Here is a 24,980-nt window from a genome sequence, read left to right on the forward strand (position 1 = left end):
CTCACATATTCTCACTCCATTCCCTGGCTGCATTTGGCATTGTGTGTTTTTTTCCTCTTAAATACATTATCCCAGAAGCTCTACCATGGTCACTGCTGGGCTCAGCCTTGGCCAATGGCTGATCTGCCTTTGAACTGTCTGGCACTGGCTCTATGGGACATGGAGGAAGCTTCTGTCACCTTCCCACAGAGGCCCCCTGTGTAGGCCCCCACCACAAAAACCTTGCTGTGCAAACCCAGTACATGTTTCCTATCAGTCAGGAAAAGCAAGTTGTTCTTCCACTCTCATTACCAAAGGGTTTCTTGCTGTCTCGTTTTAGACACGAAATCGTTTTGAAGGAACAAGGTCAGAGGTAGAGGAGCTCATGAACAAGATCAGAAGAAATCCTCAGGAACACAAAAGAGCAAATCACTTCACGATGGAAGGCTACCTCTATGTACAGGAAAAAAGTAAGGTGTATTTTGTATTCCACAGTGCCCATATTAGGCATACTGGCAAGTCTTGTCTCTACAGGTAACATGATGATGTAAAGAATTTACTGTTGGTTAAAGAGTCGTCTCAGTATATTTTCAAAGTTTTTAGCAGCATTGTCACTGTGGCTCATAAAAGAAAAATGTTGAGCTGAAAATGTGACAGTTCTTAGTAAAAGTGACTGAATTCAGGGAAGTTTTGTTTGACCAAAGAATGGATTTCATCTTATTTTTAATCCCTTACTAATGACCTCCCCTAGATCTGTCAAACATTTGTTGTCAGCTAGCAACATGAGTTGTCAAGTTAGCCTCTGAAAATTTGGCTTGTTGAGTATGATGAAATTGAGTGTCATTTCCTTGATTCATTGATGCAGTTTCATTACCTAATTGTGATGATAGGGTCAAATAAAGCAGACTATATGTTAGGTAGCTGGTGTTAAAATTCTTGCTGTGAAGGTGCATGTTGCATAAATCATATCCTGTCAACACTTCAAACAATTATAAATCTTTCTCACACTAGTAAAAAAGCCAAACAAGATGCAGAGCTCTTGTTGCTCAAGGAATGACAATTTATTGTAATTTATTATTTATTTTTAAAGATTTTGCATAAATCATATTTTTGAGATGTTTGCCCTTATAGAGTGAGAAGATTCATTTACAGACATGTTTTTTAGGAAAAGTTAAGTAATAGAAGTGTGGATATACAAAGGGTCAGAATCCAAGTTTGAACAGTTAGCATTGTGGTGCAAATCTCAGCAATATTATTTGCAGTAAGCTGGGTTCTAAAAGAAGTGTCTTCTGTCTAGGGTATGCACTGATTAATAGGAGAGAGGTCTGGTGTCAGAAGTTGTGATCAGACCTTAATAATGAGATTCTTTAGAACTTGTAACAGAGGTGTGGTAATCTGTGTTTTTTTAGCTTAAAGTTACCAGGTGTAAATCTAGCTTTCTGTGTTCTTTTAAATAAAGTCTAAAGGGAGTATTTACTTTATAGGGAAAAATTATTTTGTCTGTAGTAGCGAGAGAAAGATACACTAATAATTCTTTCAATTTGTCATTAAACATAAGAGTGAAGTACACCATGCATTGTATTTTAGAATAATAAGCAGTGGATAATATTTGTATGATGTTGTGTAATATTCTTAATTTGTACCTTTGCTTTAAATACTGCATTATTAGGAATTAATTAGGGCTCTAAGTATCATTTTAGAAAGCAGGAGAGGAGAATGCAGAAACTGGAAAAAGTACATACTATTTGTTGCTTTTGTATTATGTAGGGCCTGCTCCCTTTGGTTCCAGTTGGGTGAAGCACTATTGCATGTACAGGAAAGAGACAAAAAAGTTCTCCATGATCCCATTTGAACACAGATCAGGAGGGAAAGTTGTATGTATATTTATTTATTCTACTCTTACAGCTGTCCTGTATTAAGATCAGAGAATATGTCATTTAAGATGTGTCAAGTACTTTCCCCATCTTCCCTCCTTGCCCCTTTTTTTCACCTTTCCTCATACAATTCGGTCTGCCATTGAAGGACATTAACCTGAAGTAGTGGATGGATTAATAGATAAAAATTCTCTAAACTTTTCAGTTACTTCCCTTTAGAAGGCCAGAGGACCTGGCACAGATAGCATGCAATGTTTCACCATTTAGAATCTTGTCTATCCATGAGGCCTTTAACTTTCTAAAGTATAAATCAGGAAAATATAACAGACCTAGAAATTTCTTTATTAAATGATTCATTTAGAGTTTTCTTTTGGAGATTTAAATGCTAGAAGTGGGACTAGAAAAATGGATAGGAATGTAATTTGTACTGGTAATTGCATGTAATTTCAGATATCTTTAAAAACATCTGAAATATTCAAGACCCAAGACTTTGTTTATCTTTAAATGGCTTTAATTCCTACTGAAATAGTTGAGAATTCATTACCTTTAAAGACGACACATTAAATGAATGTATTGATAGGGATAAAATGCATTTTGTTGCAAGGAAAAAGGGTATCTGAATCTGGAAACTAAGGCTATAGACAATATGCCTCTAAATGCAGCACCCTGCCCTGTCTTCAAATTTGGTTAGGAAATCATGTTGTTGGAATTTTATCAAGTTATTATATCCTATTAGTTTCAGCAGAGGGGAGATGGCTTTCATAATTTTGAAATTATGTGTATTTACAAATCTGTTGAATTTGGAAGAATCTTTTAAAAGCTTTGGAAAACCTGATGTACTGAAAATTAGTGATATTTAGTTTCCTTAATCACTTCAGTTCCTCTATGAATTTTTTATCCTAATTTGCTCTAGTTGTAATAACCATTTTAGTTAGTATAGGATATAGTATGTGTGGCTGAGCATTCAGCATTCTAAAACACCTATGTAGTCATTTCTGCTGTATTATAATATCTCCCATTTAGAAATCCCTGCAGTTACTCCTTCAGTGACAGCCTTCTATGTCTGGAGATGCTGAATAAGAGAAGAAATAATTAAAATCTGCAGTTAATCCTGATTTAATCTGTCCAACTCAGGCAGCATTCAGAGATGAGTTTGTGATTCCTGGGTAAAATAAGATCCTGATGTTGGTCTCAAAGAAAGAGAGAGTTGGTTCTGTAAGACATGTTACAGATAGTAAAGAGCATTTCCTTTGTTCTGGTTAGTGTAGCCTTTACTATGGCCTTTACTATGGAAATCACTGTGGCTGACATAAAATGGGGCAAGTCTCTTTGTGTGTTTATATTGTAACTAATGCAAAATATTTTTATTAGTTTAACTTACTGTATTACTGAGTCATTCTGTAAAGTCACAGCTAAAATGGACTCAATATTTTTAGATTTATGTCCCAGAAAAACATAGAATTTATGTTACTGTGTAGAAAAGTGAACTGCAAACATGGGTGAATTCTTTTGCAAGTGTCAGTTTTCAGTATAGCTTTTGCCATTTAATATAAATTTTCCTTACTTGCCTTGTACAGTTGGCTTACTGGAGCTTATAAAAACTTACAAGAACTGGGTCAAACTTATAAAAACTTTCTTTTCACAGGGTGATGCGGAACTCTTTGTCCTTACGTATTGTACCAAGAGAAATACAGATACAATAGACAGGCGATTCTGTTTTGACTTAGAAGCTTCAGACAGGTAAGCTTGTGAAGCACCCTAGGAAGAGCTCTTTCGAAGTAGTAATTAAAACTACTTCAAAGTTACTGTTGCCTTTTCTTCTGATTTCTCCAATCCTCAGTCAGAATTCCAATGGGAATGATCACTGGAGGAGCAGGCAAGCACTGCCATGGCTCACTGGGTTTTACCTCAGCTGTGTGTAGCAGAAGCAGAGAGGAACTAAACTGAAATGTAGACATTGCCTGAGCTCACATTAAAGAAAAGCACAGAGTTAAGAGGAGCTATTAAGAATTATCATAGTGAAGAAACATGGCTTAAATTGAAGTACATACAGCTATAATAAAAGATTGATTACAGTAATAACTTACATAGTCATGACCACATTGTATCACACTCCTGTGTTCCAAAATGATGGGTTACTGAGGAGATATGCTGGATTTTCAGACTGAAATAAGGTTATTGGGATTTTGAATCTTCTTGTGCCTGGTATAATCATCCACTGCATCTTGAATGTTGTTGCCACTGTCTTTTTGAAGCACCACTTGTTGCTCTATTTCTAAAGAAAAAACTTGCTAATCTTTTTCTCTAAAGGACCTCAAAATTTGATAAACATTGTCTTTCAACAGTGTTCTAGTCTTCCTTCATTTATGAAGGTAAGGGTAACCAATTTCATAAGATACTCCAAATAAATTAGGCCATGGTAATGCTACATTCTTTTGATGCAGAAATGGATCATATCTGGAATTAAATGCTAGATATAAATTAGTGGATTGGTGCTGAGTTTTTGTATCCACCCTCTCTGAGGTACTTTTAATCTATATGTTTGCTCCTTACTTACACCAATTAACCACATGCTAACTTATAATATAGTAGGTTTTGAAGTTTTATGGGCTTTTGAGGTTTTTTTGCATCAGATTATTGGTGATTTTCACTTCAAAAGCAGCAGGGCCAATGCTCTCAGGCCCTCCTGTCCTGTGATTGCTCATGGTCTGCAGATATGTTTGTGATTATGTGCTCAAACTTAAGCAGAGTCTATGCTGAGCTTGTGTGACCAGTTAGACTGGCCTGAAGCATGTTCATTCCTACAACAAGCAAAAGGTAAAGGGATGTGAAATTCCCTCTGCATAAGAAAACTTTAGCCCACATGGCAGATGAGAAGATGCTCATTTACAGCTCAGGTGATGTTTATCATTACTCTACAGCGTGGTTTGAACTTGCATTTTTGAGTTGAGGAGGATATGGTTTAGCTGTTCTAAGTCTGTGTCCCAACAGTATGAACGGGAGTAAAGATTTATACTCCAGGCATCAGCTCCTCTTGGGTCAGTCTATTGATTGGTCAGTAGGGATAACAGATTTCAAACTGAGTCGGATAAAATTGCTAAAAGGTAGTGTGAGAAATGTCAGTCTGTTCCCCTCTGTGTGTCATGGAGAGCAGGGTTTCCTTGATCCTGCAAAACAATTTTTTATTCTCTTCTCTGATAAAAGGGGGAAAATCTAGTTCCCCTTTCTGTCTTGATATAATAGACACAATTTGATCTGCAGTGACCTTGATTTCAGACATTTTTCTTTTAATAATATATGTGTGTAGTGCTGAGATGTTCCCATGGAGATTAGTTCTGTGCTGCAGGCCATTAGCTTGTTTCCTTGGTATCAGTTCAGGGCACACTTATCCCTCAGCTTGTCCAAATTAAAAAATAACACAGGGATTGACAGCTGGGCATGGGGTTTTCTTCAGTACTGTGATTTGGAAGGAGGCAAGGTTGTAAAATTTTAGGGAAGACTTTTAAGTAGCAAACATTCAGCCTTGTGTGTGACTTAAGCATAACTTTGAACTAGCTGAAAATTTGCATATATTTCTTTCAAAAGGAATGGTTGTATTTTCTTTACATTCAGATATTTATGGCTCTCAGGGTGTTAGGATTCTGGTTAAATCTCTGGGAAGTGATACTTTTTTCTGTTTCTAGTACTCTATGATGTTTACTTGAGGGTGACTAGTGGTAAATGTACAGAAATTTAAATCTTAAGGAAAGGGCAGAGGTCTTCTAGGATAGGAAAAAGTTATTTTATTGATAAAGAGCATTATCCTTCTGAAATACTACCTTGAATTAAACTTTTTCCAATACAGGACACTGAGGGAAGGTTTTATTTCCTTTGACTTTGTTTTGAAGACAAATAAATGATATTTCATGTAGCATATACTGAGTTTGATGTATTGCTTCTAGGTTGTTACTCTGATACCTTAACAACTGTAATTTAGTGAAAAGAACTAAATGGTTGCAAGCTATGATCATTGTTTCTGCTTTAAAGATGAAGATTATATATTGAGTTAACAAATTCCGTTTTTCATCTAACAAAAATGCAAGTCCAAATTTATTTACAATTCACAAAATTCAGTAACTCGAGCAATTGTTGGAATCAGCAGGTGATCAACAATGAGCTGTTTCAAATAGTTTGCAGATTACATTAATTTTCCTTTTTCCTCCCTGTTCTGCCTATTTCTTACTGCATGTATCACTTCTATACCTTTTATTTTCAAGATCAGCAGTGTTCAGTTATTAAGCAAAAGAAAATGAACCCTGACTTTTAGGACAATGGGCTTTTGCTTGTAGTTGGAAATAGAATTTACCAAGCATTTTTTAGTTGTTGATGAATGCAGTTACCTTATGTTGTTGGTACGTTTGCAGGCCCGGAGTTCCTGTGACCATGCAGGCGTTTTCTGAGGAAGACAGGAAGCTGTGGATGGAAGCCTTGGATGGAAAAGAAGCTGTAAGCATAATTTTTAAAATATTCTTTTATAGTGTAATGGTGAATTCTCTCGCCCTCTGCTTTCTGATCCCATTTATACTTAATAAACTGGCATTATGTAGTTTGCAAAATGATAGATTCAATGAATAAAGGATAAAAGTGAAATAAAACTCAGGAGAGATGAGTAACTTGGTAAAGCTCAGTGTAGATAACTGCTAATGCTGATATGAGAATTTTTCATTGTAATGACAGCATCAATTTTTATAAATGGTTTCCCATCCCAATGATAATATTGGTGTTGTAGAAAATGTCTAGTATAAGCATGTTCACTTAGTCTTATGCTGACATGCTGCATTCCAGTGGCAAAACTTGCATGAGTGAGTTCCATGGTGTTATTATTATATTTTTTAAAACAAGATCAAAAAGTTCTTGTCAATGGGACTGAGGATGTATATGAATTTGCTTAATTTCTGCCTCTCATCAGGAAATGGGTCTGAAATGTTGAATTGAAACACACTATTATTCTTACAATGATAAATATATTGGTCTTGTGGGCCAGAAATGATGGGGTTTTCTAGAAAACAACACGGTCATGTGTCTGCCCCAGTAGTTGTTTGATTGACTCGTTGCACTAATCTGGTTTCGTTTGCAGAGGTGTTTATTACCATGATGTTTTAGCTGAGCTGGACTCCCCAGTAAATCTAAAACTTCTGGGAAACCCAAATTGGAACATAAGTCCCAGGAATCATCACATTTTTAATACATTGAATGACCGTGAAACTGTGGGAATTTAACCTGCAGAGAAACAGGAATGTGGAGCACATAAATCCCAGTTAACTGGCTGCAGCCAGTTCAGTGGCTGTAGCTGACATTGTTCTGAGGCGACACAGACCCCTGGTCCTGCTGTTAGAGCTGCTGGTGGTGCTATGTTCTGGCTGTAATCAGCTGTATTTGTGCCTACTGAGCATTAATATTGAGAGTATCTTCTTTTTCTGGTTTCATGAAAGTCTTTAAAATAATTTGTCTTTTTTACTCTTTTTGTGATAGCTGCTCATCAACTTGAATAGAGCGAATGCAAAACGAGAGGGAAGTAAGTATTTGAATTAGCATGAAGGCTAATTTTGTAAATATTTTAAAACTGAGAATGATAAAGGTAATTTGGTTTTTTTTGCCTCTCTGGAACTTTTTTCTCCTTAATTATTTTGCTTTTAAATCTTGAGTTTTGAATATTACTTGTAATTTTTGTAATTACAAGTAATCTATTAATTTTTTATTTAATGGGTTTTCATACTAACTCAGTACATATTGTATAGGACTGGACATAAGCTGGAGAAACAGTCTGATTGTTTTTGCTTTTACTTCATGCCTGAAATTGATTCAAGGATGAATTTGTATGTAAATGCATCACAATTTCTTAATGCAGATTGCGTGTACATTTCTGTTAGAATGTGAAGGTATGGTTTTAAAAGCAGTTGCAGCTGAAGATCAAGATCAGCAAAAAAGCTGCATATGTGCATTTAAAATATAAACCAAAATATGGAAGTAGAAGAGATGGCTTTCTTTACACAACATTAGCTTTCTTCTGTTGGCAAAGTATAAGAGTGAAAACAGGTATCCTTCTTTGATTATGAGGCAATTTATGCTTGCTTTTTTAAAAAACTTGAAATTGCTGATTCAAGCTGGATCCTGGTGTTATTAATAGAAATTTTTCCTCAGATTTGTCTTTTCATTGTGCAAGACCAGGTCCCCAAGAGCAAGAAGGCCAGATGTTTGGGGAAAGGGCAGTTTTGCAACATAAGCTTTTAAATGAAGTTTTGATGTGAAGAAAAAGAGTAAGGAACAACAAAGGAATGCTGGAGCTCAGCTGTTGTCCTGTTCATGCATCTGCTTTCATGTAGTCAGATCATTAACTACTGTGAAATGATATACATGTGTCCTGTATCTTTAGTGTGGGAATTTCTTTGGCTGAGGGTAGGACTCAGTAAAAACCCTGCTGTTGATAATTATGTTTTTTCATCATAAGTACTTCCTTGTCCCATTTGGTGAACTCTCTCAGATGTTGTCGATGTTGCAGTAAGTACTGTTAAATTCCATCTTGCATCTGCCAACATGTGTAACTAATCAGAGATCCCATTCTTCAAAGGATGCTGCTGTGAACAGATTCGCTGAAGCCACTATCACCAGAACAAGCCTTGACTTCAGTTAGGCAGGCTCCTGAAGGAGAAAAGCAGAATTTCTCTATAAAAAGTGATGTATTCTTCCAATTTCAGAATATTTATCGTTTTGCCTCAAAAGTACTAGCTTTATGATTAAGTCCAGCCTTATTCAATGAATGACATAATTGTAATAGTTCTTTAAAACTGTTCAGCCCTTTTTATTTTTTTTTTGTAGGTGCACAGTTGGATAAGATAGGGTTCACCATCATCAAAAAGTGCATCAGTGCTGTTGAAACACGAGGTAATGATCAACCCATCCTGTTTGTGAAGAGGGTGAAGCAGCTGGTCTGCTGAAGAAGGTGGTAAAGTCTCCTGTTGATCTCTGAAAAAGACTTTGCCATGGAAGACATTTCACTGATTACACTGACCAAGACAGGAGTCTATCCAGTCTGTCCTTTTACACATGGTTTTCTTTCAAGAAATGTGTTTGCCAGAAGTGCTCACAAGTGGGGAATAACACCTCTCTTGACAAAGGGAGCCAATTTTTGTGCACAGAACCTAAGAGAAACCTGTTGTGTTTTGTAGGCATTGCCTGCACCTTTGCTTTGCTGTTCGGACAGAGTAATTTATTTTGGTGTTTCATTTCTGTTCAGTCTCTTAAGGCAGAAAAACAGGAGCTGAGCAGGCAGGTGATTAACAGAAAGTGTTGAAGTACTCTTCATGGGTTTAGTTTCACCCCAGGGACAAAGATGCTGTCAGGATTTATTGTTGCATATATTCATTGTTGTACTTCCAGAATTGGAGATGGAGGAGAGGTCAGTGTGCAGACAGTATTCAAGGGGTATTTGGGATTGATTTTGGAGAGGCTCTGCTGAAGTGTGTGCTGACCAGCCACTCTGAGGCTCGCTGCATTGTACATGGCATTGTGTGGAGAACCAGCTTGTTTGGTTGTGGTTTTTAAAAAAAGAGGTGAAGGCATGAAAGTAGGTAAGGTTACAGTATATTTCTCAGTTTGTTAAGAGATGTTGTAATTTCTCTGTGTGCATTTTTGTTTTCTCCTAAATTGTTGACTTTCCTTCCTACTTTCAAAGGGGACACTTAGAATTTTTTATGAACTGGATCTTTTTTTTCTGGAGGTCTGGCATTGCACAGTGCAGAATACTTGTATCTTTCTGTGTATCACAGTCCAGCTGAACTAAGATGAACAGAAGAGCAGGTCCATGCTTGCTGTCAGTGCAGCATCTTACTGAAAAATAGTGTCTTCCATGTATACACTTACTATACATATTATTAGGAACACAAACAGCCTTTGTGATACTTAAAGTTTTGAATTTAAACAGCAAGAAGTATCTGAAGTCCTTTTTCTCATAGACCTTTTTGTATCAGTCCTGTCTGATGCATTAAAGATGTTATTTCAGATTAGGCTATATTCTATCTGGTGTTATTTTTGTCCATTCTGTTCTTTTGAATATTTTTTTCAGATAAGTTTGCCTGTCTCATCACTTTAAAATTTCAGTTACTGGCATTTACAATCTGAATATTTGAGCTGGGAAACATTGCAGATAAAGCTGGCGTCCTACAGATAAGTTGTCTTCACTGCATAACCCTGTCTCAATATAGTCTGGATCTTCTCTTTACAGTGAATAAAGCAGATTTAATAAAAAGGGTGGCATGTGCTCATGTAATGAAAAGCTAGTTTTGGCCTATAGTACAGTTACAGGCTACCTTACAATACCTCATGAATTCTCCTTACTATAAGCAGTGTGGAGTATTATTGTATTTTGTTTTGTTATTTATAAATGTGTTCAAATAGTTTTCTTTAAGTTGTGGGTTGATTATTTTTTTTCTTTTTCTCATACCTTACAAGAAAAGTGAAACAAGGACACAACCGTGGAAAAAATGTGAACACTTTCTTCATGAAATGACTATTTGGAAAAATGTTTGGTTTTTTTTCCTCAGGGCTGTGGGTGAATAGGTTAAACTGAATGGAGATTGAAGTTCAATTTATGCCTTGATTTAGGGTTGTGTAAGAAGGTGCAAAGTACTTGTGTAACCCTCTCATTCAAGACAAATGATGAGCTTTCACGGGTTAGCAGCATTTCTCCCCATTGTGGGGTCTGCCTGAAACATACTTGGGAAAGAATTAAAGTTCCCCAAATCTATGCAGACTTTGCACCTTTGCTGTCCTATGTACACAGCCTCTGTAAGATGTGCGGTCAGTAGAGTGCTTTGTGGTAGTCACTACCCATGAAAAAGACTTGTGTCTATTAATTTTGTTTCAGAGAGTACTCAAGAAAGAAAATAAATCAGATTTCAATTAATATTTCTCATTCTGGAGTTCCAAGAATATATTTAGGTGAGGTACTACCTTCCAAGAACTCAACAATCTGTTAGTTTGGTTTCAATCCACTTGATTTTTCCATTACATTTCAAGCAGTCGTTGGTGGTTTTCTGTTTACTGATTCTGAACTTAACATCAACTGCATTTAAAAAACAAAACAAGTAAACAACTGCTAAACTAAACAAAAAACCTCTAAAGGACCTTCTGCTGATGTCTGCTGAGCTAAACAAACGGAAGGCCAGGAGAGCATTCAGTTGTTTTTCTCAAAAGAGTTTGGACAAATAGTTGCAGATGAAGAAAATCCATCTCTCAAGCGGCGGAATTTTCTACCTGTACTTTTCCTTGAAAACCATTTTTACTTGGTTAGTTTACTTTAATGATAACACATCAAAAGCAAGTTATATTCAGCAGGAAAAAACAGGACAGATGCTTCTTCAGAGACGGTGCTTGTGTGCCATGTTTTTATCTCTTTTAATCATAATGGGTGTGAGGTTGGCGTGGGTGGGAAGAGAGGACAGTCTAGTGTGGGTGGAAACTGAGAATAGTCTTGTCATGTCACAGCAGAAGTAGTCTGGTATTCAGAGAGAGAAGAGCATAACAGAGATATTGAACATAAACTTGTCAATGGCTGGATATTTTTTTTTCTCAGTTATGTTCCCTTTTATAAAGCTAAGAAGGGAATTATTTGCTCTGAATGAATAGAAGCACAAAAATTAGTGTCTTCGTTTAAATGCACGTGAGCTTCTGATTCATCTTTGCCTTATAAGAGATTGGCTATGCTTCACTGGTAGGCCATGCTGAGGCATCAGGATATGCATCCCATCTCTCACATACTGAGCACCTTGCTGCTTGGATGTGCATCTGTGTTTTGTCTTGGAGAGAGCATTTTGGGATTCTCTTTGGAGTATTTCATTTATTATTCTCTACTGAGAATAATAGAACGGGGTAGATGTTTATAGAAACATCAAAGAGCTGCATGCTCCTAGTAAAGGCTCTGTGCATGTTTTTGTGTGCAAGTAGCTGGTTGTGCCTTCTGAGTGGATGTGATGGGTAAAGTTTGCCGGAGCAGTATTTGTCTTGAGCTTATACTAGTGGGGCTGCCAATCTGAGCTGCAGAGAGAGATGGCAGCATTGAGCTGCATGACCAGGCTGGTTGCTCCTCAGGCAGAAAGTACATGGTGAAGAGGGAGTAAAAAACCTTTGCAAGTGACATAAAACCCTCTGTTATTACCTTGAATTTAGAGTGTCACTTGTATGGCTGTTTCTGTGCTATGGATTTTGGTATAAAATTTGTATTTGCAGCTATATTGCAAGTCTGTGTCAGCCCCATGTACAATGCCAGTTGCAAAGTAAACTTGCCTACTCCCATACTTTGCTTACAACAGTATAAATTACTATCTTACTTTCAATACCTTATATTTCTAACATGCTTCACGAGCTGTGTCCCTGTGCCAAATTCTGTATCAGGCAGCCAAACATTTTGAGATAATGTAAATATGAAAGAAGTTGTGCTGTGGGGCTCTGCCTTTCCAGGTTGCCAATAGTGGTTGAGCCGGCAGACACAGCGTCTGAACCCTTCAGCATTTCAGGCAGTGGTGAGCTATTCCTTGCAATGAGTCATCCTGTCAATTGTGTTCTGTAAATTCCAAGCATTATCAGTGTTGGATGTGCTGAAGATCTGAAATGTGCAGATTAAATGAGAAGTAGGACTGTTTCAAACCAGGTTTGTATATTTTAAATAAAACATCACTTGAAAGTATGGTTAAAGGTATCATCTCAAATTATGTTGAAATATTAATGCCTCTTTGCACTCCTTAATGTCTGCTAGCAATTAACTATGCTTTTTTCAGGTTGATGAATTTGAAACTGATCAATTATCTGATAATCTCTCTCATAGACTCATGATTATTGCTGGAGGATTGTCATAGTTCCAATATTGCCATTTTCCAGAGACTTCTGCATTATCATGTCTGTTTTAATACTGAGGAATAGGTTTGACCTTGATTATTTCTAAGCCTGTAAAGGTATGTTTGGGGTCAGCACCATTGGTTCCCCCCAGTTTTAATGTTAGAAACACAGGAAATCACAAATCAACTTCTGAGATAAGCAAAAGCTGAGTGTGGCAGTATTTCTTCAGCCTTTTTTATCTTGCATATGATGCAGAAGGCTTGTTCTGTGGTACTGAAAGTAGTAGAAGACATTCTATAAAAAAAGTGTGATGCATTTTGGCAAAGCTTGATGTTAGTTTAGTACCAGAATTTTCCTGGACATCTCTGAGAAGTTTGAAGCAAAAATATTTGCTGCTCTCAGGACAAATTTGTAGTATTTGTAGCATTCTTGTTTGGAGTGTATCAAGGAATATATTGTTGAGGTTTTTTTTTTTAGTGTCTTCAAGTGGTGCATAGCATGCTATCATACTTGTTCTAGGGGTCATTGGAAAATTTACTTGGTTGAGTTGATAACTTCCTATTTTGAGAAGAACAGTGTTGTGGCCCCATAGCGGTTTTAGTTTTATTCAGTTCATTCTTTTGTGCACAGCTGAATTGTGAGCATGCTCCTGAGTTGTGTATTTTGATGAGCACAGATAAAATAAAGGATCTGGTTTATTCTGTTAATTTGAGCCAGCTCTGAACCTGGCATCTAGCTTAAGGCTCAGCACCATTCCAGCAGTGCCTGCATCCTGGGGAAGAAAAAGGGCCAGTTTTGCCCAGGTGGAGCAAGCAAGGGAAGGAGCAGCTGCAGCCCTGGGACAGGGGAAGGAGCAGTGCTGGCAGGGAGGAGTTCAGCAGGCTCAAGAATCTGGGATGACTGAGGAGGCTGCAGACTGTGTGAGGAAGAGGAAGGTGTCAGAGAAGAGAGAAGAAGATGCAGCAAGGCTAGGCAGGAAGAGGAGGAAGTAGAAAATGCCAAGTTCTCTCTACCATATTGAGAATTATTGCTGTGTATTATGGCTCTCTCTGACAGTAATTCATTAAAAGGCTAATGATTTTTACATACTTCATCTAATATTTATTTGGGAAGAAACTTTTTCTCATATGACTGGTTTTAATTTTCCTTCTCTGCGTTGGAGCAGCTTGGTATTGTAGCTGGGAATTCTCCACAACTCTTTCTTTGTTGAAGGATATTTTGAATAAGAATACCACATAATCTGTTATTTGAAAAGATTTCCTTGGAGTAGAAAGACATCTATTTTGTGGCATTTCTGCTCTTCCAGGCCATTGTGATTATGAAGGTAGATTGTGTTTGTTGATGGCTGCTTATTATGAGGCCTCTCAAACATCTGTGCATTGTAGTATTTTACCTCCCACTGTCTAGGCTCTGAAACAATGCAGCAAACAAAGACTACCTTGTTTTGCCCTTTTTCTTCCCTGCCCCTTCTCTCCCTCCCATTTTTTTCAATTTATATACACAGTTTTACTTTCCTGGGGATAAAACTGGGTAATGTAATGGAAAGCAAAAGCAGGGGAAGAAAAGGGGTAGAGAAGTGAATGTATGTGAGATGATGGAAGGGCACAGAGGAATGCCAGGAAAGTGATCCAGTGCCCATATAGAATGGGAGTAGAGGACTGAAAAGACTGTGTTGGTTATGGCTCCTCTGTTCATCCCAAGAAAAACTGTTCAGTAGCTTTTGATGGTGCTTCTGGATGTAACTCCTATGTGGACCACAGTGGGTTGGAATGAGGCCTTGTATCTTAAATGGAAAGCATTTATAAACTTGAAAAAGTACTGATTTTGAGGACTGGGAATAGGCTTAGGTTTTTCTTCATCCAAAATGTTTTAGTCACTGCATATTGGGGGGTGGAGGAGGGGAAAGAAATGTTAAAGTTATTGAAGAAATCTTAATTTAGCATTTGTTTGTTCAGTTCCTGCATTATTAGAATGTGGCTGTTGATGTACCCAAAATGCAATTTAAAATATTTGAAATTAGACAGTGGTTTATTTATTTCTTTTCAAGTAAAGCTTTGTCCCTGTTTGCTTCTCCTCTCAGTTTCAGAAGTGGAATTGAGGTACATGAAATCTTTATCAAAATATAGCATGAACTTACCTTAAAAACAGAGTAACAAAAGAATTCTTCATTTATAATGTTGTTCTCGGAACTGTTAATACAAGGTAGTCTCTTTATCTTTGAAGATAATTTGTTGCCTGGGGCAAAAATTTTAATGCTAAATTTGACTGTGGTTGATCTCATGATTTTTTTTTCTTTTTTTTACATAATAGGCATAAATGACCAAGGATTGTACAGAGTTGTGGGGGTGAGTTCAAAGGTCCAGAGACTTCTGAGTTTGTTGATGGGTATGCCTCTATTTTACAAATATTTTTTCAATATTTTATTTCATGTTATTTTACTGTCAATATTTAGTTTTTAAAGCACCTTCCAGTATTTTGCTCTAGTCCATGCAAATAATCACCATGTTATTATAAGTTTCCCTACTTTAGATAGACCTGGATTACTTGGTAGGAATAAATGAATGAATAAAAGAACTGCTATGAGACATACGTAGGAGCAAAGATTGTGCTTTGTGCAAGGTTGATGGAAGTGGGATTAAAGCAGCCTAGGTTGAAGGATCTGATCAGAAAGTTCAAAATATCAAAGTTAGGAAAGTTTGAAGCTCGTTGCTTCATTGTTTGAAGTTTCCACCTTCCTTCTCCCATGTCTGGAATGTACAAGTGTACACGCCCATGTGTCTGTAGTTAATCACTGTGCAAAATAAGACAGTTAGTTTAAGCCTACTGTTAAAGAGCTATTTGGTTTAAGAGGAGGGATATATGTATTAATAATAACTGTGTGTTGAGGCAGGAGACAGATGGAGAAAGGATTTGGTTTTGTATACTTAAACATCTTAGGCTCTTTTATACCTAGTTAGCTAAAATAATTTGCAGAAAATTTTTTCTCCCTTTTCTTTCTGGAAATTTTGATGCATCTTTAATTCCAATGACTGGAGTTCTCTTGCCACTCTGCTGTCCCTAGGGGAGGGAAAAAGAGAGAAATACTGGCACCTGGATGAAATCCATCATCTCTCACCAAAGTAGTAGCCATGACTGCAGAATGTGCCGTGTTCCCCCATTTCTTGTCCTGAGCACTGACAGTACATGCAGTCAGACAAGACCACTGGGATTAGTTCATTTTTTATAGAGCTTCCAAAACTGTCACTTGACAGCAAAGGTCTGATTCTCAGGGATTCATTGGTATGCAAAGAAGCTTGTTTGCAGTTTGCACCAGGCTCTTCTCCAGAACCATGCATGCTCCATCTGTGCTGATAACACAGTGTTCTTTGGCACTGCAAACTGAAGGAAGCCAGAAAGTGAATTCATTTCATTACCCCAGACATTATGTGAATGACAAAGCGCTTTTATATTATATGCTGCTGTCAGTTCAGTGCCACCTGTAAGACTTTTTCTTTTCCTTCCTTTATTTTTTCAAACAGCCTGTCTCCTCAGAAATGATAAGACATCTTGAGACTTGAGGACCTGCATGTCATATCAATCTGTCATAATGACCTTGCTAAATATTAATTTATGATGTCTTACTTTAATCAATATTAACAGCACCCTGAAGTACTCCATTAGTAAACCTTTAAAATATTACAGAAAAAAGGCTCTTTTTGGAAATACAAACTGGGATTAATAAAAATGACTGATCTATAACAGATTTTCTGTGTTGGGGTTAGCCTCAGTAAACAATAACCATCTTTAGCCATTGACCATGGGAAGAATGATGTGCTGTCACTCAGAGAGCCTTGATTAAATGTGTTTGATATCACAAGATGCTTTTCAGTTTTGTTCTTGCTGGCTTAGCTTGGGCGTGCAGGTCTGGCATGCAGATTTTCCTTGCTGCCTTTATTGGTATCCAAATTAAATAGAATCAGGTTGCCAGTGGTTCAGTAGCAGCTGGAAGAGTTTACTGGGGATTCCAGCATCTGCTTTTAGTTACTTTTAAAATCAGGAACATTTTTTGTCATTCCCAAGTTTCATATATTTATTTGACAAAGGAAGAATACAGTGGTATCAAGATAAGGCAAAATACTGAACAGGAAAAAGTTAGGGTGCAAGCAGGTGCTCTTTTCTGATGATTTGTTGAAAGTGATCCTATCTCTGCTCTTTATCTATCTGTCCACAGAGGAGAACAAAGAGGGTTCCTGTTTGATATACAGTGGTACAGAGAATTTAAAATGACTGATTAATCTTTAATCCTTTGTCTCTGGACATACTCTTAGATATCCTTTTATATGAAAGATTTTTCAGAATCATAAAAAACTCATATTAACTTTCTGTATTTTAAAATGTTTGATAAGATTTCAAAGTATTTTAAGCTACCTATCACTGACCATGAAGTTCACAGTTGGAAAGGCCTTATGTGAAAAAAGTCTTCCAAATGGTAACCAGGGACCTTTTTTTTTTTTTTTTGGTTTTGTCTCTTTTTCAGATTATTTTCTGTAGAATTTTGGAAAGTAGACTGAGAGTTAAGAGAGTATGAGAAGACCAACATATGCTTTTCTAGTACTATGAATGCATAGATTTTCAGCTGTAATGCAAAAATCTAGTTATGTCTGCAAAATAAGGCTTAGCAGTCAAATACATAATTCTACTTAGAAAAAAAAAGTTAATTTTACAATCAACTTAGTTCATGAAGTTACCTGTAACTGGTATTGTGCTATTTTGCAGCAATGATCTTGTTTAAATTTAAAGGGAGGCATCTGGTGAGGGAAACACTTTCTACATTTGAAGGGGAAATGTTAAATTAACCGAATACCTCATTGTAAACAGGGATAGAAAGTTAGAACTTCCAATATTATGGCAATGTGTTGCAAGCACTGCAGTGTGAGTTGTCAGGAGTCTCAGTTCTGCAAGTGCATCAGGGCCCAGTTCCTGTTTCATCGATGATCTGCATTATAGATCTGTTGCGGCTCATTCCCCACACGCTGTTACATAGATTTTGTACAAGCCACTGCATGGATCAGCTTTCAGATGGACCATTGCCTGGGGGAAGGGACTGCTGAGAACTTGCAGTTTCTGCTGATGAGTTCAGGTTTGATTTCTGGTGCTGTCTGGTGTGAAAAATACCAGATATTACATGTAGCAGGAAGCTTTTGGGTACTTCTGCCTTCCCAAAACTAGCAGGTTTCAAAACAATGATTTAGAATTTCTTATTATTTTCTGTACAGTAGATGACAGTATACATGCACATCTATGGTGGGCATATTACATTTGAAGGCAGAGAGAGTCTCCTCCTAAACAACTTAGTGAGCTGGACAGTTTTTATAAACTCTGGCTCCCTTACTGTCAGAAAGATTTGCATAAAATTTAGAACTGATCTGTCAAAAGCTGTTCCTTAAACACAGTTAATTTTACAGGCATAAAGTTGCCCTTGAGTGCACAGTGGCTGTTACATGAACAAGTAGCATGAAAAAAGCTGGAGTAGTATTTCTTAAAATCTGGTTAAAGTTCCAGCTCTTACTGAAAAGGGATGTTTGAAGTAGAGGAGGAAAATAGAGCAGAAATAGCAAAATATATTGAGTGGTAGGGCACAGAGCAATGTAAAGCAAATGCCAGACCAAAAATGAAGAAAACGTCTTTAGTTCTTGATGGCTTCTACAATCAAACCAGGGGTTTGTAGCAGGGCTGTTTCTTTCTTTTTTTTTTTTTTCTCCAAGAGATAATGAAATGTTTCAACAATACTTTCTATTTTTTATTTTAAGAGGCTCTCTTTGGAATTCAGATGCCTGTTGTTTTCCTCCCAAAATTCATCAACAAATTTCAATGAACAGAGTGCATACTTTGAATGTAAAGGAGGTTGATGATTATGAAGCAGCTATTTAAAAACTGAATATTACATAGTGATTTAGTAACAAAACCCCCATAGATTTTATAGCTTCTGATGTGATGGCAATTTTTTATTTAATTAATTCAGGAGACAAATTTACTTCTGAAAAAGAGAATTTGAACATGGAAACAGCTAGCATGCTAAAAAGAAGAAAAAAAAGGAACCTTCTATTTGAGACAATCCTGAGTATTTTGGGTGGTGGTTGGCTAGTAACAGTTTGCTAGAAAATGTTATCTGACCTGTATTTTAAAATGAGCTTTAAATAATTGATATAATAAGGGAGAATATTCAGTTACAGAAATAATTGCTTGGCATAGCTTTTAGAACAAAATTATTTAGTCCCGGTAAAAGGACTGCACCTTTAATCAGGGATGCTAATTTGATTTTTTAAATGTGTCTGTCATTTGTCTGACAAGCCAAGTAACAAATGAATTCTGAATTGTATGAACGGGTCTACACGTAAGCTGTGTCAGCCAATGCAGTGACTGATGGAAACGTAGCAGTAAATAGTAACAGGAAAGTCAGCAAACACTTAGGGCTAGGCTGGCCATATTCATGTGCTCTCTTCTTGTGTCAGCTAGCTATGGCTTCCTGTTTTGAGGCCAAAAGGGGTTTTTTGGATTGCAAAATGTTCCAGTGTGCTGTGTTGTTTTCGATCTGTCAGAAAGTCTTCAACCTGATGGGTCAATCACACAAACCTTTTGGTTTGGTCTGTCTTGTTCTGAGGCTCTACCAACTAACCTGGGAGAAGGTGGGAGTTCTGTGGTCCTGACAAATGGTCAAGCAAACAAGTATTTCTTGTCCAGTGGCTAAAACTGATCAAGTAAGACAAACATTCAGCAAAGACTCCTTTTCCTACTTTGGAAGCACCTCTTAAATGTTCTCACACAATGTAGAGGGTCACGCTGCACTTTAACTGTTCTCAGCAACAGTTTACAAGAAAAACTATGGAAAGAATTTATCACTTTAAATAAGAAAGAAAAGAGTAAAAGATGAATTCTTCTTAGACAGTCTTTTTTCCCCTAAACTGTTTTTGTACATCTTTCTGTGTTTGTGAACATCTCTCTGTTTAATTCAAGGTGTGAAAATTTCAATTGCTATAGAGATCTTTTTACATGAGGGTGGTTTTTAATCCTTCATTAAAGAAAAAAAATATCAGCAGTAAATAGTTTTAAATGCAAAATATGAAAATGGAATTTATAAGCAGATTTGGATATTTGGTCTTCTTCATTTCACTGAATAATAATAAAAAAGGATGTTGCTGCTGTGCTCATGTGAGCAAACACATAGTGTTGAAAGTCATTGTGTTGCTGATCATGTAACTCATACTGATTTAGAATTCCCTTTTTTCATGTCCCTTTTTTCTTTCTGGTTATTTTCTAGATTCAAAAACCTGCAATGAAGTTGACCTGGAAAACTCTGTAGATTGGGAAGTGAAGACAATTACTAGTGCTATGAAGCAGTATCTGCGGTAAGGCTGTCTCTTGTTTATTTGGTTTTTTAGACTATAAATTCTTATTTTAGTTTTCCTATGCAGTATGTTAAGCTGCACTAGTTAGTTTTGCTATATTTTGGAATAGGAGCTCATTTTGTACAAATACCATGTTTGTTATTTGTTTTGGGGGAAGCAAAATACTTCAGCAACACTAATACTCATGTTCATATGAGACAAGCCCCCAAACACTTTGGTGTTAGACACAGAAGCATTTCACTGGTGGTTCAGAAACCTGAAATGTTACTAAACTTGCTGCAAATCATTACTGAAAATTAGCTAAGATTGTTAAAATTTGTTTCCTTTTTGTGTTTATGTGGTGGAATGAAAAGGAAGAAGGCTGTAAAATTTTTAATATTTTCCTCTTTTCCTTCTGACCCTTGCTCTGATGTTCTGTGTGCAATAGTAATAATATTTTGAGCATCATAATTTATAAATAAGAATTTTAAATATGTTTGCTATTCAAATGGCTTTGCCAATTCCTAATAAAGCTATTTTACTAAATTGCCTAAGAATATAAAATGTCACACTTTTGTGCATCTCTTGTAGTGTAACACAAACACTGTACTTTTAATCTCCTATTTATATTAAATAAATTATTATTACAACCACTATCAATGATTGCTGCAGAAATATCGTAAGAATACACCTCTTACATAGAATAGAAAAGTATAAAAAAAAAAAGGGGGGCATAATTGTACATGATAAAGTATTTCTCCCCTACAGTATTTCCCATCTGAGTGTTTACTCAGATATGCAATATTTCATGAGCATCAGTAACGTCAATATACTAAATGGTTTTAACTCTGGTGGTGGTGATGGTGGTTGTTATTAGGACCTTAGTGTCTTTCCAGTAATGCACTGACTTCTCATTCTTAGCATTTAAAAAGTGCTAATAAAGAATGAATTGCCCAGTACTTGTGTACAATCCTGGTGTTGAAACTGGAAAGGTGTCTTATGATAGAGGTATCACTTCAGCTCTTGGAAGGTGAATGCATTTAATCTTATTTTCCTGATAATACCAAGTTTTCCTTTTGTTCTAGAAGTCACTGAATTCAAGGGGCTTTGTAATAATGGTTGCTTCCAGTATGAGGATTATGTTACTGAATGTTAAAAAGGCTTCCTGATTAGAGTAAATGCAGCTAGAAGAAAATACAGTTAAATTTATTATATCATCCTTGTTTTACAGAAGCCTTCCAGAGCCACTGATGACATACGAGTTGCATGGAGAATTCATCGTTCCTGCCAGTAAATACATGACTGTAGTTCAAATAGAAATCTTTTGTTGTTGTGCTGTTGTGACCTCAGGAGCACTCTGCAAATGCAATTCCAGAAAAATGCTTCATCCCAGTAAAAATACAGGAACAAGAAATAATAAATTATTAAAGATTATATTTTAATCAGTATTTAATCAGTGTGTGTCACATATAATGTGACTGCCTAGCACAGTTTTTACTATTATGGAAAAACTTTTGGATAACCAGTGTAAACATTCATTCTTATTATCTTAATTGCTTAATGATAAGCATCTACTTAATCTGTGATTTTTATTTTGCCTTCCGTTTATAAAGAGTATGAAGCTTAGCAAAAGAAAGTACATTCATTTGAGCTCATTTGAGTCCTTACAGCACAGCTGCCTGACCCTTGTTTTCAGTGCCTTGCTAGCTCTGTGTATAGGCTGGATTGAATGTTCCTCATGTATTAGAAGAAAGGAAAGGGCAGACCAGATTACACTGTGGCAGTTCAAATACAGACTTGGAGAAGACACAACAGCATTTGTAGCTCAGTTGTATGGTATCTAGTGTACATATGGAATTTTTTCGGAAGAGGATAGAGGGAAACTGTGTAAGAAAATTTTTGGCAAAGTATCAGACAGATATTTAGCTGATTTTCTTTCCAGCCTGTAGCGTGTCTGGCAAACTGTAGAAAGCAAAATTAAAATAAACTTTGAGACAATTGCTTTATCATCTTCAGATTGCTGTAATGACTTTCCAGGACTGCAGAATGTATTTTCTTCTGGTCCTTAATTCAAAATGAGAATTAGCTCAGGAAATTTGTTGCCAAAGCACATGCTAGCAGGCAAGTGTTTAAACAAAATTTGACATCCTTACCTATGTGGTGAATCTTCACATTTGTATTGGAAAGTGTTAAAATAATTTCTCTACTTCTGAAGTTTTGCCAGCAGTTTCCTCACTTTATTTTTCTATATATTATAGTCTCTTTCAGTAAAGGAATTCAGTTTAAGTTACATGTTTGAGACGGTACAGTGTTTGTAAGTAGTAAACAGCTCAGTGAAGGAGTTGATTGTGGGGAGGGAAATTCGATCAACATTGCAGATCTGAGTTACAGTATGCTCAAAAATAGGTAATCAGTGTTGTTTCCTGTGTTGGCTATAAAAAACTGGAAATAGCATGGAGTATCCTTTTCCCTGAAAGTATTTGAGGAGGAGCCTAAATTAAAAGGTTTTCCTTCAGTTCTGTTCCCTTTATGCATATCAGTATAGATTGAAGCTATATGAGCTTTGACTGTATCTTGTAATTAAATTGTTTATCCATTCTTTAATTAGAATTTGGGATCTCACATATACACAAAATAGTCTCACTTTAAAGGGCTATTTTTTCTATGAGAATTTTGAGTAGCTCCCTAGAAATTAAAGATTTTTCTTTTTGGTAGCCTTTTTTCTTGCAATCTGTGCAGGGGTGTATTCACTGCAAAATAATGAAATACAGACCTAAAATCTACAGCAATATGCAAAGAAAAAAAAATCTGAAGCAATATCAACTGAAGAATCTGAAGAAATTATGGTATTTTATAGGAAATACACTTAGCAATCAAAGTTGCCTTAGAGAAAAATGGGACCTGATCAGTCCCTCATGTCAAAACTTCTTGTATTCAGAATAAACTCCAAATATTTCTCATTCTGCCCTTTCTAGTAAGTATTATTATAGGCAATAGAAATGCTTCCATTCCTCTCATTATAACCACTACAGAGATGTAATTTTGTGATTTAATGCAATTTGAAGTAGGAAGATGGTTTATTTTCATCTTTTACAGGTTCTTGTTTTCATCTGTGTACAGTGAAACATGTAGGGGCCAAAATTATTCAATTTGACATGAAACAGACAAAGATAAAAGCTCTTTGCTTATCTATATTTCTGTACTGTACTAGAGATGCCATTGTTATTCAGAACCTTTGTCATAGTATTCTCTGTAGGTTTTTTTGCATATTTATTCTTCTGTGTCTTCTGAGGTCATTAGGTTTTCTAAGCATTTGGATCTGCATGCAGTTTCCAATGCAAGGTAGCCTAAATGCAGTATCATTAGGTGCACAGTACCAGCAAAACTGAATTCTAATCATGAGGACCATCAGTTAATGATGCTAAAGTGGAAAGCATCACTGCTCACCTTGCAGTGTATTTCTTAGCAGATGAGTCCAGTGCAGCAAAACAATAACTGCATCTATCAGTCTTTAAAAATAGATGAACAAAGGCATCCTTTTGCAGGTGGATTGAAAGGTAAATTCTCAAAATAAGGAAATAAGTTGATAATTCTAGAACAATATTACTTGTGAAAACAAGCACATATGTTCAGTGTTGCTATGTTTGGAGAAACATAAGTGGTGAAGTGTGTGCAGTATGTTTCCATGCAGGGGTGGGAGAAGATTTGTATTTCTGTGGATCTCATTTTATTTTAATTTTATTTTGTGATATTTATTTCTATATCCCATAGAAAGTGGGAGTCCGGAATCTCGAGTCAATGCTGTTCACTTCTTGGTCCACAGACTCCCAGAAAAGAACAAAGAGATGCTGGAAATTTTGGTGAAACATTTAGCGAAGTGAGTGCTATGACCTGCTTTCCTACCTTGTCAGAATTCTTGTCTTTACCTTTCTTTAACTACAAAGGGCTTTTGTGAAGTGTGGCTGGAGCTAAAGCCCATTTTGATGCTGTCATCCTCAACCCCAAGAACCAAATGTGCAAAAACAGACAAGACATTTGACTCACGCTGTGCATATTTTGGCGGGAAACACAGAAATCTAAGACGTTAATGAAGCCATAGAAGTATTTACTTTAGCAGTCCTGCCAGCAGCTGAGGGTTTGATTGAAGTGAGAAAGGGAACGTTATACTTTCTTTTCACAAATTCTGGCAGAAGGAATAGTGGAGATCTGTTAGCAAATTTAAGTTGGTTTCACACTTGCCCTGGTCCAAGGCTAAGTGCATTTTATATATTTAAGTTCAGTAAGAGGCTGGTTTTATTTTTAAGATGCCAGTGGAAGAAGGGATTTTCAGCTTTCCAGAACTTAGTAAGACTTTATTTGGAGAAATTTTGCACAAAACAAACTTCTAAAACATAGATTAAGGAAATGTAATGTTTTCATTCGTAGACTGCAGTTTCCAACAGTAATGGAAATTTTTCATAACCCATTTCCTGTTTTTTCCTTCAATTCTTTTCAAAAAGTGTTTCAAAGCATGCCAAGATGAATCTAATGACTGTGGCAAACCTGGGGGTGGTATTTGGACCAACCTTAATGAGGCCACAGGAAGAAACTGTAGCAGCTATCATGGACCTGAAGTTTCAGAATATTGTAGTTGAAATCCTGATAGAAAATCACGAGAAGGTAAGTTTTGCTACGTTTTCACATTTCTGAGCATTATCTGAAACAATCTGCTAGCCTTAATGGGGTTAAGCAAGGAATTAAGCATGACATTAAATTAATAGTTTAATTCTAAATAATATTTTCTATACACTGTATGCTTTTGGTTATTTATCCTTGATAATCATTCCTGTTCATGGGTGAACTGACATTTCAGAATGCATATTTCATGGCAGTAGTAGTGCTTCTGTGTGCATAG

At 36.4% G+C, this 24,980-nt stretch overlaps 1 protein-coding gene across 1 annotated transcript in view; it reads left to right on the forward strand.

Annotated features, from left to right (window-relative positions):
- Positions 1-24,980, forward strand: part of ARHGAP10 (Rho GTPase activating protein 10) — a 137,692-nt gene that overhangs the window by 64,687 nt on the left and 48,025 nt on the right. The window contains exons 8-18 of the mRNA XM_068187809.1: positions 320-449; positions 1,747-1,853; positions 3,499-3,593; positions 6,257-6,338; positions 7,365-7,407; positions 8,709-8,774; positions 15,033-15,107; positions 20,020-20,107; positions 21,318-21,376; positions 23,858-23,963; positions 24,586-24,745. Of these exons, the coding sequence (XP_068043910.1) occupies positions 320-449; positions 1,747-1,853; positions 3,499-3,593; positions 6,257-6,338; positions 7,365-7,407; positions 8,709-8,774; positions 15,033-15,107; positions 20,020-20,107; positions 21,318-21,376; positions 23,858-23,963; positions 24,586-24,745 (1,011 nt within the window). The remainder of the gene's footprint in view (positions 1-319; positions 450-1,746; positions 1,854-3,498; positions 3,594-6,256; positions 6,339-7,364; positions 7,408-8,708; positions 8,775-15,032; positions 15,108-20,019; positions 20,108-21,317; positions 21,377-23,857; positions 23,964-24,585; positions 24,746-24,980) is intronic.

This window comes from Anomalospiza imberbis, chromosome 4 (genome assembly GCF_031753505.1).
Source record: "Anomalospiza imberbis isolate Cuckoo-Finch-1a 21T00152 chromosome 4, ASM3175350v1, whole genome shotgun sequence".
In the NCBI taxonomy this organism is placed as follows: Eukaryota; Metazoa; Chordata; class Aves; order Passeriformes; family Viduidae; genus Anomalospiza; species Anomalospiza imberbis.